General features: G+C 32.5%; 2 protein-coding genes across 3 annotated transcripts in view; both read left to right on the top strand.

Moving 5' to 3' along the window:
* Nucleotides 1–5389: 5389 nt before the first annotated feature.
* LOC106334108 (probable WRKY transcription factor 10) lies at nt 5390–6843 on the top strand. Of its 2 annotated transcripts, XM_013772452.1 has the most exons (5): nt 5390–5445; nt 5541–5625; nt 5782–5969; nt 6091–6246; nt 6367–6843. In XM_013772452.1, the coding sequence occupies exons 2-5, from the start codon at nt 5590–5592 to the stop codon at nt 6593–6595; spliced, it is 609 nt and encodes a 202-aa protein (XP_013627906.1). In that variant the 5' UTR covers nt 5390–5445; nt 5541–5589; the 3' UTR covers nt 6596–6843. The 2 variants fall into 2 exon arrangements, with proteins under 2 accessions (XP_013627906.1, XP_013627907.1); XM_013772453.1 differs by lacking the exon at nt 5390–5445 and having other exon boundaries at nt 5529–5625; nt 6367–6731.
* An 8641-nt stretch (nt 6844–15484) lies between these two features.
* The window catches only part of LOC106331248 (probable WRKY transcription factor 10), an 11933-nt gene continuing 9319 nt past the window's right edge, over nt 15485–18098 (top strand). The window contains exons 1-4 of the mRNA XM_013769559.1: nt 15485–15541; nt 15705–15892; nt 15981–16142; nt 16262–16589. Of these exons, the coding sequence (XP_013625013.1) occupies nt 15500–15541; nt 15705–15892; nt 15981–16142; nt 16262–16589 (720 nt within the window). The 5' untranslated portion in view covers nt 15485–15499. The remainder of the gene's footprint in view (nt 15542–15704; nt 15893–15980; nt 16143–16261; nt 16590–18098) is intronic.

Below are 18098 nucleotides of genomic sequence, written 5' to 3'. Positions count from 1 at the left end.
AGGTATTTACGACGATTTCTGCTTACGTGGTATTTACGACGATTTCTGCATACGTGGTGTTTACGACGATTTCTGCTTACGTGGAATTAACGAGTTATATGTTTAAATCCCTAAAATCTGAAACCCCAAATCCCAAACCCCCAACCCCAAACCCCAAACCCCAAACCCCAAATCCGAAGAACACCTCTGTTGACGACGGGGTTGAACCATTCACATTTGAAGAGGACACATTTCAGCTTCAGTATCCTTGGAAATTCGACTTCAATAATCTATGTCAAGATCCCGTAGAAATCTGTTTCCCCTTTCACACATATTCCATTGTTACTGGTCGCCCGCTGTCTACCATACTCATATGTATGAAAAGTATAGCCTCATGTGAAATACATCTGTGATGTGGTGACCTTTACAAGTGGAGATTGAATTACTTCGTGTAACCACTGAGGATAATCTGCATCGTCGTCGTCATAATCAACCTGCAAAAATAAAGAGAATGTTAATGAAATACAGATAATGTATGAAAAAAAAGTTTTAGTTAATACCTGATTCCGCAACCACTTAATGAAGTGTTGATCTTTCCTTTTGTCTACGTCACTTGTGGATATACGAGGAAATGTTTCTTCGACTTGAGAAACAAATAGGCTGTAAAATCACATTTTATAGGAATGAATCTCTCGCAATTATACAATTAATTATACTTATATGTGTTTCGAAGTGTCAATATATGTTACCTTTCAAAATAACGCATAAATGGATCCTCGCAATTGAGTAGAATATAGGTGTGTGCACTATGAGCGTCTTGTTCACTCGACCACCAAACCTCTTTAGACTTCCCACCGAGTCGCCCAATCTGGCTAAAGATGTCTGGAACACCAGCAACTGCATATGTTGGCGCAACACCACCATCATCATATCTTCTTGGAGCTCTTCTCCGTGTACGTACTTTTGACGCAAAGTAGTACGATGTGAAGTGAGAAACTTCTTCCGTCAAACTTCCAGCAATTATAGAACCTTCAACTTTGGCGAGGTTCTTTGCTTTTCCCTTCAAATATTTCATGGCTCGCTCATACTGATACATCCATCCGTAATGTACAGGTGCACGAAGCAATGCCTCATATGGGAGGTGGACAGCTAGATGCTCCATGACGTCAAAAAATCCGGGAGGAAATATCTTCTCCAAGTTGCACAATAAGATGGGAATGTTCTCCTGAAGCTGTTCCACGACTTCTTCTTTAAGAGTGTGTGCGCTCAGATCCCTGAAAAATGTTCCAATGCCTTTTATATTCGAAAAAAAATTAAACACATTGTTAGTCATATATTATTTTGTAAATTATTGTGATATAATACACTACGTACCTGCAAGTGCTTCATGTACGTTTGTTGGAAGTAGCTCCGCAAATGCAAAGGGCAGTAGTCGTTGCATAAATACATGACAATCATGACTCTTCATCCCGGAGAACTTTTGACCCTTTTCAACACATCTAGAGAGATTCGAAACATACCCATCGGGGAACTTCACTTCTGATGCCACCCAGTTGAACAACACCGACTTTTTTTCTGAAGATAATCTGAATATCGGAACGGGAACTTGTCCATTGCTTTTAATATGTAACTCGCTTCTTGAGCAAATATCCGGCAAGTCCAACCTCGATTTTATGTTGTCTTTTGTCTTCCCTGGGACATTCAATATTGTATTCATGATGTTCTCAAAGAAATTCTTCTCTATATGCATCACATCGAGGTTGTGGCGCAGAAGAAGATCCTTCCAATATGGCAACTCCCAAAATATACTCTTCTTGTGCCAGTTGTGATGAACACCGTAAGAATCTGGCATATTACGAGGGACATGCCAATTACCACCCCAACGAACTGTTTCGTTAGCTCCGTAGTAGTCGATTTGCGCTTCAATTTGTTCTCCAGTTAGATATGGAGGAGGAGTGTCTCTCACAACCCTTTTGTGCCTAAACAAATTCTTGTTTCTTCGGTAAGGATGGCCAATGTGAAGAAATCGACGGTGACAATCAAACCAACTTGTCTTCCTACCATTCTTCAGTTGAAACGCATCTGTCGTTCCATTACAATATGGACAAGCTAATCTCCCATGTGTAGTCCATCCAGACAACATCCCATAGGCAGGGAAATCACTTATGGTCCACAAAAGCATCGCTCGCATCGTAAAATTCGTCTTCGTTGAACAGTCATACGTCCTCACCCCTGTTGACCACAAATCCTTCAACTCTTTTATCAGTGGTTGTAGGAAAACATCCAGGGACCTTTTTGGATGGTTCGGACCAGGTATTAATATGGTCAAGAATAGTAACTCCCGTTGCATGCACATCTCCGGTGGCAGGTTGTATGGAGTAAGAAAGACTGGCCACAATGAATATTGTCTCCCTGACATTCCGAACGGACTAAATCCATCTGTGCATAATCCGAGATACACATTCCGGATATTGCTAGCGAAATCTGGATGTACTTTGTTGAAATGTTTCCAGGCTCTTGCATCTGATGGATGAGTCATCTCACCATCCGTCTGAGTATGCTCGGCATGCCATCTCATCTTTCCAGCAGTGTGCTCTGATTGATACAATCTTTTCAATCTGTCTGTAATTGGTAGGTACCACATCCTTTGGTACGGTACCCTATTACGTCCTCGTCCTTGCGGCTTGAATCGTGGCTTCTTGCAGAATCGACATTCTTCTAGCTTCTCATCATCTCCCCAATAGATCATGCAGTTGTCGATGCAAACATCTATCATCTCCGAAGGCAACCCAAGACTATAAACCAGTTTCTGAATCTCATAATAAGAATCAGCAGACACATTGTCTTCCGGCAAGTACTCTTTAAACAAGTCCGCCCATTCGTTCATGCAACTTTCATGTAGATTGTGATCAGTTTTAATATTCATCATTCTAGCAGCTAACGACAATTTGGAGAGACCTTCTCTACAACCACTGTAAAGTGGTTGATTCGCCGCGTTTAACATTTCGTAAAACTTTTTTGCATCTATATTAGGTTCTTCATCTTCATCATGAGCTACGAATGCATCAGCTACCATATCATGAACCCTATCATAATCTACCATCTCCTCCTGATGGTAATTATGTTCATTATGCAAATGATGATCAACCGGTTCTTTTTCCTGAAAATTGCTATTACTACTACTAGCTTCGTTCTGATCATAATTAAAATATTCTCCATGTTGAAACCAGATATAGTAATTTGGCGTGAATCCTCTATTTATTAAATGCTTCCAAACATTTTCACGGTTTGCCAGTTTCGAATTGTTGCATTTCCGACAAGGACAGAACATCTTACCACTTTCTTGGGCGAGCGGTGTTGAATCTGCTTGATGCATAAATATCTCCAGCCCCACAAGGTATTCTTTCGTCTCTCCCGTTCGCATCTCTATGCATATACATCCACATCCGCAACTCGTAAATAGGCCCGGAACCAGCCATTTTTTTTTCTTTCACGTTTTTTGTTGTTGGTGTGTTTAAAATGATGTTCAAACATCCATATTTATAGGAAATTTCGAATCTGGTAGTTGTAATTTTCCTATGAATTTACGACAAAAATTAATTAGGTGGGTAAAAAAAAACGTGTAACACCTACAAAGTTGGTGGATTCAAAATTGCCTCGCTAAATACACGTAAATTATTTCCTCGTAAATAACACGCGAAGTTTACGTCGTATTTACGAGGAAATAGTATTTCCTCGTAAAAGACACGTCAATTTACATCGATTTTACGACAAAATGCTTTTGTCGTTACTTTACGAGGAAATAACGATGACACTATTTTTTCACGTAAGTTTCTCGTAAAATCGACGTAAATTTACGAGGAAATAATGATGACACTATTTTTTCACGTTTCTCGTAAAATCGACGTAAATTTACGAGGATTGTTTTTCCTCGTTAAATTTCCTCGTTAGGCTTCTGTTTTCTTGTAGTGTTTCATCGTAAATCTACATGTCATAAATATAACTATGAAACAAAATAACATAATTTAATACATCGATTACCAATATGAGTATTGAAATTTTATAATTTATAATATTAATTTAAAGTTTGTTTCTAATTTAATCATTTAAATATTTATAAAAATAAACAACAAATTTAAAAATTATTTGATATATATATATATATATATTTGTCCGCACAAGGCGTATGCCATCAACTAGTTAGTTATATAAACCTGTATAATGTTCCAGTTAAGTTGATATTTATTGTAAACCCAGTATTTCAACAATTTATCCTAAATAGTTTTTAAAAATTAATCATTTTATTTATTATATAGCAGAGAATAAACATTAACATAGACATGATCTTATTCAACCTTCCTACTTAGAGTATGGCGTCGGCATTCTTTTCCTCTTTATAGGATTTCCAGACTTCAGGTCAGACTTTCCGAGAAAAAAAATGCATGATTATTTTCTCTCTTTTTGATTTTAGAACCAATACGTTATACTCCTACCATATTAATCAATAAAACTATATCTTTGATTTACTTCTCTTGCTTTATTTATTTACTTCATGTTTTTGTAGTATGACGAACAACCATATCTTTAATCTTATAAAATCATTGTTAAACCTTATTAATCATTTATAAAAGTATTAAAATATTTATAAACCTGTATAAATCAGTTATAGAATTTATAAAGTAATGTATAAGAATTTAGAAACTATTCTAAAGGCTTATAAAAGGTTTTAAATAATGCATAAGTGATAATAAATATTTTAAAACATTTAATCACATTTAGTAATAAACCCACTCAACTAAAGATAAATCACAAAATAACCACTCAACTTAAAATTCGACGATAGAACTTCTCAACTTTAATTTTGTTAATTTCTGTCATTCTCCGTCTTAAATTTCGTGACGGAGGGTGACATATATTTACATAATTAAAATTGAGGATTTCTTCGTTGAATATTTTTTAGTTGAGTTTTTTTACGATCTATCTTTTGGTTGAAGGGGGTTTATTACTAAAAATTGTATTAAAGAAAATAATTTTAAACATCATTATATACTTAAGTTAGTCTTCAAAAAATAAACTTAAGTTAGTCAAATATAATCTAATTTACTTAATTTAATTATTTTTAAGGATAAAAGTTTCTTATTTGTCTTGATATATATAAAATAGAGGAAAAGAAAATTGAATTTTGTATAGTTTGGTTAGCTTTTTGGTATTGTTTTGATAAAACCAAACCAAAATATATACACTGCTCATAAATATCAAAAAGGAAAGAGATCTAATTAAAAATCTCTTAATATATTCCTGACACTTGATGATAGAAAGTTTGACCATATCAATTGTTTCCAAAGTAAAATGGTTTGAGTTTTACTATAAGAATACCAACTTTCTCGTATACAATACAGATTTCTTCTCGTATCATCTTCCTCATATTCTTTGATTTGGGCTAGCTTAGCTTCCTCTAAATAAAAGGTTTTTCCTTTTCATTTATAAATAAACTCTTTATTACAGATATTCTGTTTCTGACGATCTATTTGTTTGTGTGTACGTGTCTCATTACATTTCAGAGTTTTCTCCCCAACAAAAATAAGCGATTCTAAAGAAAACTTCGTGGAAATGACGTCCTACTCGACTTCACAATTGATTTTCACCGTAGAATACAAACTTTACATATGATTATGAATGATAAAACTATACTTTGTTAGATTTTAGGCCTCAGTGTTCTTTCCAGGAGGAAAAGAAAAACAAATGAAAAATCCCAATCCTAAACCCTAACAGTTTATTTTCTTTGGTTACTTCTTTTTCCAGATTTCCCCTCCTTCTCCAGTTGCCATTATCGGGCCTCCAGAGGTGGTGGAAACTTCCGGTGGCGATCATGCAACAATGATGATATCCAACAACGGTCTTCCTCATCAGCGGATGGACGTTGATCAGGCTCCTGAAGATCACAACATTATTGATGTTCTAAACGTCGAACCTTCATCTCCAAAAAGAAGGTCCCAAGTTAACATCGTATAATCAACTATAGAATAATAAACTCAGTGACAAAAAAAAAAAAAAGAATAATAAACTCAACATCTTGATTAAATTAACCTAAATTACACAATTCTATCACAGGGAAGATGAGGTATCAAACATTATTGGAACCTTAAGAGCGGGCAGATACAATGAAGGGGTCATAATTCAAATGGAAAGTGAAGAAAACAATCTTGACGATGGTTATAGCTGGAAAAAATATGGTCAGAGACTCATCATGGGGAACCAAAATACGAGGTTGTATAATATTTGTGTCAAAAATATACTCTGAAATTAGTCTCACGCTTTGGGCAAAACCTAGATATTCGATGCTTAGTCTAAATATGTATATTTTTATTTTGGAAATGGTTTTCACAGGAGTTACTACAAATGCACATTCGCTGGGTGCGATGTGAAGAAGCATGTGGAGAGAAGAGCAGACAATGTGAAGTCATTGGTGATTACATACTATGGGAATCATGAGCACGATGCACCAGTTCAACGCAGAAAGTGTTACTCTCTAAAGAAGAGGTCAGGTTCTTCAATGTTTCAAGATGCTAGCAATCGAACCCCTCGTGTCAACAGCTCAGAAGGGGAAACAGTTTGATTGTATCAATCATATAGTCATATTATACTTCATTAATAGATTCGTATGTAACATGCCTGATTATATCCATCTTCCTTGATGTCAAGCCATTAAGTATTTGGGATTAGCTATGATATTCTTCTTTACAAGAAGTGTGTGAAGCCTTAAGTTTCAAGCCTTTGACTTGCTTTCCGAATAAGCGAGAAAGTGTGAAATTGAATTGGGTTTAATATTCTTGTTATGCTTTGCAGTACTTAGTTATATTTTACTTGCCAGAAACTCTCAAATTTCTATGGTTACAGCCACTACTTGAGTCTGAGGCATTCTCCTCACTAACAGATTCAAAGTCGCTGGATATAACTCAAATACATTTAATGTTTTTTTCGTTTCTTATCTATCAAGACATTGATTGTCTATACATATAATGGATCATATTTTTAAGGAAAAGGAATCATTTTGAAGAAATTTTTTTGTTGTTGATTTCTTGACATATAATTGTTTGTCTTCTTATTTTGTTTTGGTTAGGTATAATTTGGAGGGGACCCCATGTTTTCATGCCCGGGCTCTGTTTATTACTTAACTTTTAATGAACCCATATTACAAACAATTTTTGTGAAGAAAGGAAAATCAATGCGGCAGTGAAATAAAAGATTGTTAGGGGAAAGACTAGTGGGTGATTTATGGTTTTTTCGTAGTCATAGGCTCCAGTTTCTCATAAAATGGCTTATTGGCGAGATAGTATTTGAGTGGTAAATTAGGGAACTAACAATGATTTTGATATAATGCATTGTTAGGTTTTTTGGCTTCATTCCACCCGGTTATACCCCTTCAAGTTATTGGTTGCCGGTTTCATATTATAAAGTAAACGACATGGTAGTTTTGTGTCGCATAGTAACAATCACATAATTTACGGAGCGTGTGGGACACCTGTATTCAAAGCATATATGTACATTGTAGGGTGAGTACACGTTACATGAAAAGTTCTATTCCATATACTATATACAATGTTATTTGCTACGATTTGCATAGTACATCCATGACTAAATTACATAAAATAAAAATCTAATGGGGATTGGTACGAGAACACTTGACAATTAAATATAAACCCTCATCCATTGCAACCCAAATCTTTCAGAAATTAAACTCACCTTCCAGAATACCCTTCTATTTTGGATAATTAAATGATGATAATGTTAACTTACTCATAATATATGTGCGGGTGAGTAAATGTTGAAAACATATATTACATGGGAAGTTCTATTCCATATACTACATACTATGTTAATAGCTACGATTTGCATAGTACATCCATGATTGATTTACATAAAATAGAAATCTAATGAGGAATTGGTACGAGAACACTTGACACTAAACAGTAAACCCAAGTTAGAGAAATATAAACCCTCATCCATTGCAATCCAAATTTTTCAGAAATTAAACCCACCTTCCACAATACCCTTTTATTTTGGATAATTACATGATGTCACTGTTAACTTACTCATAATATATGTGTGTTATAGGGTGAGTAAACATTTAAAATGTATATTAGATGATAAGTGCTATTCCATATAATTCATACTATGTTATTTGCTACTAAATGTTTTAAATCCAGAATTGATTTACATAAAATAGAAATCTAATGGCGGATTGGTAAGAGAGCACTTGACACTAAACACTAAACCCAAGTTAGGAAAATATAAACCCTCATCCATTGCAACCCAAATCTTTCAGAAATTAAATCCACCTTCCGCAATACCCTTCTACTTTGGATAAATTAAATGATGCCAATGTTAACTTACACATATTATATGTGCATTATAGGGTGAGTAAACAGTTAAAACATATATTACATGATAAGTGCTATTTCATATAATACATACTATGTTATTTGCTACTATGCCCCTTTTGGTACTAAATGTTTTAAATCCATAATTGATTTACAACAGAGATTGAAATAGTTGTTAATCATTTTCTTGCCAGTGGGTTCAAAGCTTGTCTCAAACAATCTACTTGGAAGGCCTAACTCGTCCATGCCAAACCTGAAAAATGAAAGTAAGAACGGCAAACAGTGAGGACGGTGGAAGCTTTAATATAGAATATAGAAAAGAATTATCACTCAAAACAGATTAAGTATAGATACGAATGGAAAATCACAAGATATAAAACTACAATTCCATGTAAAGTAGAATAATTTGAACTTATAATTTTATTCTATTCCACACAATAATCAATATTTCTACACTATGTACTATGTACCGCTGATACAAAAAAAACCAATTCAAGCTTAAGAAAGAATAAGCACAACCGAGTATAAATTGTAGAGCTCAATATACCTAATAGATCTGACATTCACCGTCAAGAAGGCTGTAGATTTAACAGTTATAGGGGTAAACAAGTGTAAGGCAGTGCTATTCCACACGAGAAATTAAATGCTTAGGCTGTGTAATTCAAAAAACTGACAGATTAAACAGAACGAGCAAAACATAAACATAAATCAAAATGACCAACTCAATATATACATTGCAAACAAGGGAAGGTCAGCCAAGCAAAGCAGAATATCAAGTGATACTATCCCAAGTGGAATAGTCGAGTTTGTGAAGTTGGAGAGGAAAAGTATGTTACCAACCGCCGGTGAAACACTAACACGGAAGCCAATTGACAAGGGAATACGAAGGAGATGGAAAAGCTTTTGATTGCATGCGGATGCAATGCTTTGGATCAAATCGGCGCCGGAGACCTTTCGACTTGAGAAAATTATCAAAGGAAGTGAAAAAAGGAAGATGTGAAGTAGGGTAAGACACATTTTACTTTTGTGCGGTTAATAATTAATAATTTTAATTTATTTTTTTGCAGGTTGCGCCGGTTATACGAAGGGGTATTACAGTATTAATATGTATATTTAACGGCGTGTATATGAATGTTAGGAGAAATGACTAGTGGGTGAATTACAGGGTTTTTCGTGGTCATAGACCCCAATTTTCCATGAAGAGTATTTAGGCTTCGTTCCATATAACAAAAGATCATATTTAAGTGAATATCCTTTCACTGTTTTTGGCGATGTTGACAATTTGATAATTCTTTTCTACCTTTCACCCACGTTCCCTTCTCTCTTTCCTATCTACTTAAAATCTCCAGAAACATTTTCACTTCTATTTCTACCGACTTCATCTGCACATTTTTCAACCATAAACAAGTTTAATCCATTGTTGCCCCTTGTTCACTCTCCTCGTTATTGTCATTGTCTCCTAGACCTTCTTGAAAACCACAGATGAAAACGACATTACCCTGATTGAACAGTTGTCAAGCCTCGCCATACCGATAACGTTTGTGGCGAGGCTCAGCGTTAATCTTTCACCGCCGTGTTGTCGACTACATATGCTCCGTTCAACACATCATTATGTTCTAGCGAGTATGTCTCTTTAGACGAGATCATATGTAACTGCTCCGGTCTTTTATTCAAAATTAATCATGAAATGATATGGAAGATTTTACATGGTCTTATTGATAAGCATATAATTAGAGAAATAATGGGTTTTTTCCTGAGATTAAGACGAGGACATGAATATTTCAATTGCTGAGTAGTTGTAGCTATCATGTAACATTTTGGCTTGTCATTAACTGATAAATATATGGTTAGTTGCTATAGATTAGGTGTTATGAGCCGATACATGTTTTGTTATCTGTTAAGAACTGTGGTTGATGCTAATTGATAAATGGTTGGTTAAATGATACAAAGTATTGGTTGATACATGTTTGATTAGCTGTTACAAAGCATGTTGCCGCTTTTTTAAAATGCTGGTAAAATGTTAAAAATAGTTTTCGATAGTTGATACATGATTTGTTAGATGCTGAAAATAGATTAACATGATAATTTAATCATTATCTATTTAACTTCTACATTCTTGATGTTAACAATGATCATATTATACGTAAACTATTATGTTACGTCTAAATACTCCTAACTTATATGAGTATTTATTACTATATATGTATGCTATTGATTCTTTAATGATTTACATGTAAATATAGGTCGCTAACAAAACATGCAGTATATGCTAATATAAATTGATATATTCGTTGGGAGCATACCTACGGATTGAGAAATTACCCACTAACAATTCATATCACACGTTACGGTAAAGTTCAGCGAATTTGGTTAACATACTAGTAATTTACACCCAAATTATTGAACGTATTGTGAGACTCTCTCCTTAAAACTAGCAACAGATTGTTAATTCTCTAAGGTTCAATAATTAATCGCAATCGATAATTCATCCAATCCAATGATTTTCAATTTCAGGAGCATATAAGAATATTTCTTTTTTTTTGCAAAATGTGAATTCATTTCATAGAAATGACATTAAGATACAAGAAAGACTTGAATCTAAAGCTGCTAAGACTTAGCAATGAGCTATGTAAGAACCCCCCAAAAAAGATTCTTAAACACAAGGTTAGGCTTGAGGCAAAATCTATTGGTGCGCTTCAGATTGATCTTCCATAAATATGGCTCTCTGAGAGATTTGCGGGAGGCATGTCTTTCTTTGGGTCAATGATTTATGAGATACACGGTGTCCAGCGTCGGCGGAATTATTGTGATGGTGAAAAAACAAATTGAAAAGAAGCAAAGAAGAGAGAAAAGATCATACGAAAATGAAGAATATACTATCACGCGTTCAATAAAAAAAAAAGATAAAATGGTTTGTCTGTCACTTTTGCTACAAAGAATGTGAATTTCCAGTTATAATTTCCTAATTTTAGCTAAAGTTAGGTATATTGAGTTAATTGACCCATTAAAGAATACACATATAATTTATGTTCATTTCATTAGTTGAAAACCATGGTCAAGCTAAATACGATTAACCTAAATCTATTCTATTAAAAGTACTTTGATGAAACTACAATTTACCTAACATATAATTTAAAATTTATATCATTGGAATTTTTATAGACATTCATTAAGGATAACGTTCTAAAATTAATTTAAAATGAATTAGTTTAAAAATTAACTAAATCATAATACTTTTTTATTTCCTTTTAGTTTAGTTATAAATATATATTTTCAATTCTGTTCAAAATAAGAAATATGAAACAAACATTAATTTTACTGTGATTTACAATCAATATCATTGAAATTATTTTAATTCTTTGATATTATTTAGTTTAATAATGTCAAATCAATTTCAAATTAATTTACTCATAATATATTTTTAAAATATAAATTTAAATTATTTTTTATTATATTTAAATATGTTGAGGTAAATATATTTTAATAAATAATTCACTAATTTCATAATTAGTAATATAATACAATTATATATGAATATTAATTCGGTTTAAATTGATAAACATTCTATAAATTCTATAATCCTAGTCTATTTTATTAACGAATAATAAATATTGTAAAATAAATATTAAAAATCAGAATTAAATTGATAGTTTAACCTATGTTATTTTTATTAGTATGAAATTAATTTCAGCTATTCCAATAAATAAATAAAATATCATGTACTGTCAGAATGCATTAAACTTGTCAACTAAATATGAAAATATAATTGTTAACATATCTTAAATTTTTACATCTATAGTTATAGTAGGTGATTTTTATGTGCTCATAGACATGTTTAAATATTAACAAAGTAAATATCAAAAAAAATTGGATAATATTTCATTTTTAATCTTTTCATAATTTATATATATGGTTTGTTATAACAATATTATGTTACTTTAATTAGACATGTGATTTTGGATATATAATGTCAATTTAGTTTGATTATTACTTGAGTATATTGAATTGCATTTACTTCTATAAATTCAACCATGATAATTTTCTTATTAATAGATTAAAATTTTAATTAATATTTTTATTAGCATTAAGTTTAGTTGGTGTCTTCGATTTAAATATATTTTAGTAATTATTTTGAGAATCAAACGAAATGAAAGACAAACTAAGGATGAATATAAGGATGATTTTCCTTCAAGTCAAGCCATTAAGTATTTGGGATTAGCTATGATTTTCTTCTTTACAAGAAGTGTGCGAAACCTTAAGTTTCAAGCAATTGACTTGCTGAGGCATTGATCCGAATAAGCGAGAAACTGTGAAATTGAATTGGGTTTAATATTCTTGTTATGCTTTGCAGTACTTAGTTATAGTTTCCTTGCCAGAAACTCTCAAATTTCTATGGTTACAGCCACTATTTGAGTCTGAGGCATTCTCTTCACTAACAGATTCAAAGTCGCTGGATATAACTCAAATACATTGAATGTTTTTCGTTTCTTATCTATCAAGACATTAATTTTATATATATAATGGTTCATATTCTTAAATAAAATGAATCATTTCGAAGAAAGTTTTTTGTTGTTGATTTCTTGGCATATATATATATATATATATATATATATATTGTGTTTCTTTTCATGTGTCTATATTTGTATATTGTATTAGTCTAATAGGTTTGATCTATATTATCTTTGAATTCCTTGTATTATAACCAGAGGCAGAATGAACTCATTGGATTGAAACATTTTTATGAGACTCTATCATATTTAACTGTCTGAAATTGTTACAAAACATTACATTTATATATTAATTGTAGAAATAATCAATTAACATGATATATGTGACAAAATATTTTTTAATTTGAAAAAAATATAATTATTAAAATTTATTTAAACTATTCAATAGATAAAATTTAGTAATATATAAAATTAAAAGATTCAAAGTTAAATATATTTTTGTCTTCCTAATTTGTTTTGTTTAGGTATAATTTGGATGGGACCCCATATTTTCATGCCTGGGCTCTATTTATTACTTAATTTTTAATGAACCCATATTACAAACAACTTTTGTGAAGAAAGGAAGATCAATGCGGCCGTGCAAGAAAAGAAGAGTATTTAGGTCCACATAACAAAAAAAACATAATGAAGTAAATATCCTTTCACTGGTTTTGGTGCTGTTGACAATTTGATAATCATTTTCTATCTTTCACCCACGTTCTCCTTCTCTCTCCTTCTATTTCTAGTGACTTAATCTGCACATTTTTCAACCATAAACAAGTTTAATCCGCTGTTGCCCCTTGTCCTCTGTCCTCGTTATTGTCATTGTCTCCTATACCTTCTTGAAAACCGCAGATGAAAACGACATTACCCTGGTTAAAACAGTCGTCAAGCATCGCCATACCGTGGATAACGTTGGTGGCGAGGCTCAGCGTTAATGTTTCACTGCCGTGTTGTCGGCTACATATTCTCCGTTCAACACATCATATGGTTCTAGCGAGTATGTCTCTCTAGACGAGATCATTATGTAACTGCTCCGGTCGTTTCTTCAAAATTGATCATGATATGATATGGAGGATTTTAAAGTGATTCCATGGTGTGTAACAGAGAGATCTTTGATTCACAAGTTGGTAAAAGCACATGGTCTTATGGATAAGCCTATAGTTATAGAAAGAATGGGTTCTTCTTGAGATCAAGACGACGACCTGATCAATTTTGACCATGTTGTACGTATTTTATGTATGTTAAATATGTATGGCTTATCCATAAGCACACAAATGTTATCATACATATTTAACATACATAAAATACATACAACTACTCTCAATTGAAATGTATTTTATGTATGTTAAAATACATAAAGAATTTTTTTGTTTATTTGTATTAATTCAAAATAAATTTATCTCTAATTTCATTTTTTATTTTCAATATTTTGGTGTCACTTTATCTAATTACATATAAGCACACAAATGTTATCATACATATTTAACATACATAAAATACATACAAATACATAAAGCACATGGTCTTATGGATAAGCCTATAGTTATAGAAAGAATGGGTTCTTCTAATTACATATAAGCGCACATATTCTTTATTTATAATTTATATTTAATGGTAATTATTAATTTATGCTTTTAATGAGACCATATATTTAGTTAATATTTTTCTCAATATTATTATCTTATTATCATATTATTTTATCGAATTATATCATATTTCATATTGTTTCATCTTAAGACCGAAAATTTATTAATTTATAGAGTTTACTGTATATTGTATAAATAGTTAATCTTTACTTTAAAAACTGCATAATCTAAAACTGATTTAATTGTAAGCATAACCTAGGCTATTTTTTTAAGATAATCTATTAATAAATAATATTATTACGATATTCTATCTAGCTTAATCTGTTATATTAGTTATATAAACTAGTTTAATGCTCCAGTTACGATGATATTTATTGTAAACCCAATATTTCAATAATTTGTCGTAAAGAATTATTTTTATAATTAATTATTTTCTTTATTATATAGCAGAACATAAAACATAAACATGATCATATTCAAAACGAAAAAATTCTAAACATCATTATATACTTAAGTTAGTCTTCAAAAAATAAACTTAAGTTAGTCAAATATAATCTAATTTACTTAATTTAATTATTTTTAAGGATAAAAGTTTCTTATTTGTCTTGATATATATAAAATAGAGGAAAAGAAAATTGAATTTTGTATAGTTTGGTTAGCTTTTTGGTATTGTTTTGATAAAACCAAACCAAAATATATACACTGCTCATAAATATCAAAAAGGAAAGAAATCTAATTAAAAATCTCTTAAAGTATTGCTGACACTTGATGATAGAAAGTTTGACCATATCAATTGTTTCCAAAGTAAAATGGTTTGAGTTTAAGAATACCAACTTTCTCGTATACAATACACAATTCTTCTCTTATCATCATCTTCCTCATATTCTTTGATTCGGGCTAGCTTAGCTTCCTCTAAATAAAAGGTTTTTCATTTTCATTTTTATAAATAAACTCTTTATTACAGATATTCCGTTTCTGACGATCTATTTGTTTGTGTGTACGTGTCTCATTACATTTCAGAGTTTTCTTCCCAACAAAAATAAGCGATTCTAAAGAAAACTTCATGGAGATGACGTCCTACTCGGCTTCACAATTGATTTTCACCGTAGAATACAAAATTTACATATGATTATGAATGATAAAACTATACTTTGTTAGATCTTAGGCCTCAGTGTTCTATCCAGGAGGAAAAGAAAAACAAATGAAAAATCCCAATCCCAATCCTAAACCCTAACTGTTTTATATTTGTTGGTTACTTCGTTTTCCAGATTGCCCCTCCTTCTCCAGTTGCCATTATCGGGCCTCCGGAGGTGGTGGAAAGTTCCGGTGGCGATCATGCAACAATGATGATATCCAACAACGGTCTTCCTCATCAGCGGATTGACGTTGATCAGGCTCCTGAAGATCACAACATTGTTGATGTTCTAAATGTCGAACCTTCATCTCCAGAAAGAAGGTCCCAAGTTAACATCGTATAATCAACTATAGTATAATAAAATCAACATCTTGATTAAATTAACCTAAATTACACAATTCTCTCGCAGGGGAAATGAGGTATCATTATCAAACATGATTATGGCCTCAAGAACGGGCAGATACGATGAAAGGGTCGTAATTCAAATGAAAAGTGAAGAAAACAATCTTGACGATGGTTATAGCTGGAAAAAATATGGTCAGAAACTCATCAGGGGGAACCCAAATGCGAGGTTCTATAATATTTGTTTCAACAAGAGGCTTGCTTACTCTGAAATTAGTCTCACGCTTTGGGCAAAACCTAGATATTCGATGCTTAATCTAAATATTTTGGTATAAATGGTTTTCACAGGAGTTACTACAAATGCACATTCAGTGGGTGCGACGTGAAGAAGCATGTGGAGAGAAGCGCAGACAATGCGAAGTCATTGGTGATTACATACTATGGGAATCATGAGCACGATGCACCAGTTAAACGCAGAAAGTGTTACTCTCTAAAGAAGCGGTCAGGTTCTTCAATGTTTCAAGATGCTAGCAATCGAACTCCTCGGTTAGGCAGGCCACCTTTTTCCTCTTCGGCCTTTCAGGTTTTCCCTCCTTCGTTGGAACCACACCTTGATATGACACAGATCAATATGAAAGGACTCTCTAAACTGCCGAGTTTACCAGCCAACCAGATGGTACATAGGTATACATGGGGATAAGGGATCGTCTATTTCTTAACCTTTGTGTCAACCTTTAGATGGTAAAACCTTAACCAAAAAAATGATTTAAACCCTTTTTATATCCTTAGTGATATACAATAATGTACAAGATATACAGTCTTGTAGTCATCCCTTTCATTATGGTTTTTAATGCATATTATCTTTAAGTTGACCTGTTTAATTTCAAACAGTCAGAGATGGTTAATCCAGATAAACAAATAATAATTTCTCTTACTATGGGCTTTCTTTACGTGTTTTGTAGATTTTTTTCTTCAAAAAGGTCCTTCATGCCTTTGTGTAATTCACTGTTTCGTTAAATTATGTGTATAATAACGAAAGATATTAGATTTGTCCAGAAGTGCAAGATTGTATGGATACGATACTCATTGTGTTAAAACAAAATTGGTCTAAAATGTGTATGGTTAAGTTGAAGTTTGAACCGATTGTAGATAGGTCAACGATTTGCCTTTCTGGTGAAAAGAGCACAAACCGGGTTCTAGCAGGTTGTCTAGTTTCTATTTAAACCGATCATTGGTGACTCGGTTCAGTCGGCAAGGATAAGACTAAATCGTGTCAACAGCTCAGAAGGGGAAAAAGATAGATTGTATCAATCATATAGTCATATTATACTTCATTAATAGAGTCGTATGTAACATGCCTGATTATATCCATCTTCCTTCAAGTCAAGCCTTTACGTATTTAGGATTAGCTATGATTTTCTTCTATACAAGAAGTGTGTGAAGCCTTAAGTTTCAAGCCATTGACTTGCTGAGTAGAGCTGTAAATTGGGCGAGCCCATGTCCATTAGCCCATGTCCATTAGCCCGTATCCATTTGTCCATTTATTGTTTGCGGACAGAGAGTGACCATGTCCATTAAGAACCATGTCCATTAATGACAATACCCACTAACACCCATATTTTCATGGGCTGCCATGGGGTCCATAATGACCATATAAGAAATTTTAAATTTTAATTTATAAGCTTATAATTATATATACAAGTTCATAAAATTAAAATTCATCCATAAATTCAAAAGTACAACAATACATAAGTTCATAAGTACAACAATTCCGGTCTTGGCGGGAAAAATCAATTTTGCGGTTTTGGCGAAAAAACTTAATTTTGCAGTTTTGACGGGAAAACTTTGATTTTGCAGTTTTGACGGGAAAACTCGATTTTGCAGTTTTGGCGGAAAAACTCGTTTTTGCGGTTTTGGCAGAAAACTAGATTTTCTAATTTTGGCAGAGAAATTCAATTTTTCGGTTTTGCCATGGGGTCCATAATGACCATATAAGAAAATTTTAATTTATAAGCCTACAATTACATATACAAGTTCATAAAATTAAAATTCATCCATAAATTTATAAGTACAATAATACATAAGTTCATAAGTACAACAATTTCGGTTTTGGCGAGAAAAATCGATTTGCGGTTTTGGCAGGAAAACTCGATTTTCCGGTTTTGTCAGAAAAATTCGATTTTGC

Source organism: Brassica oleracea, chromosome C3 (genome assembly GCF_000695525.1).
Source record: "Brassica oleracea var. oleracea cultivar TO1000 chromosome C3, BOL, whole genome shotgun sequence".
Lineage (NCBI taxonomy): Eukaryota > Viridiplantae > Streptophyta > Magnoliopsida > Brassicales > Brassicaceae > Brassica > Brassica oleracea.
Note: the sequence above shows the minus strand (reverse complement) of the source record. Positions and strands in the feature narration are given on the sequence as shown.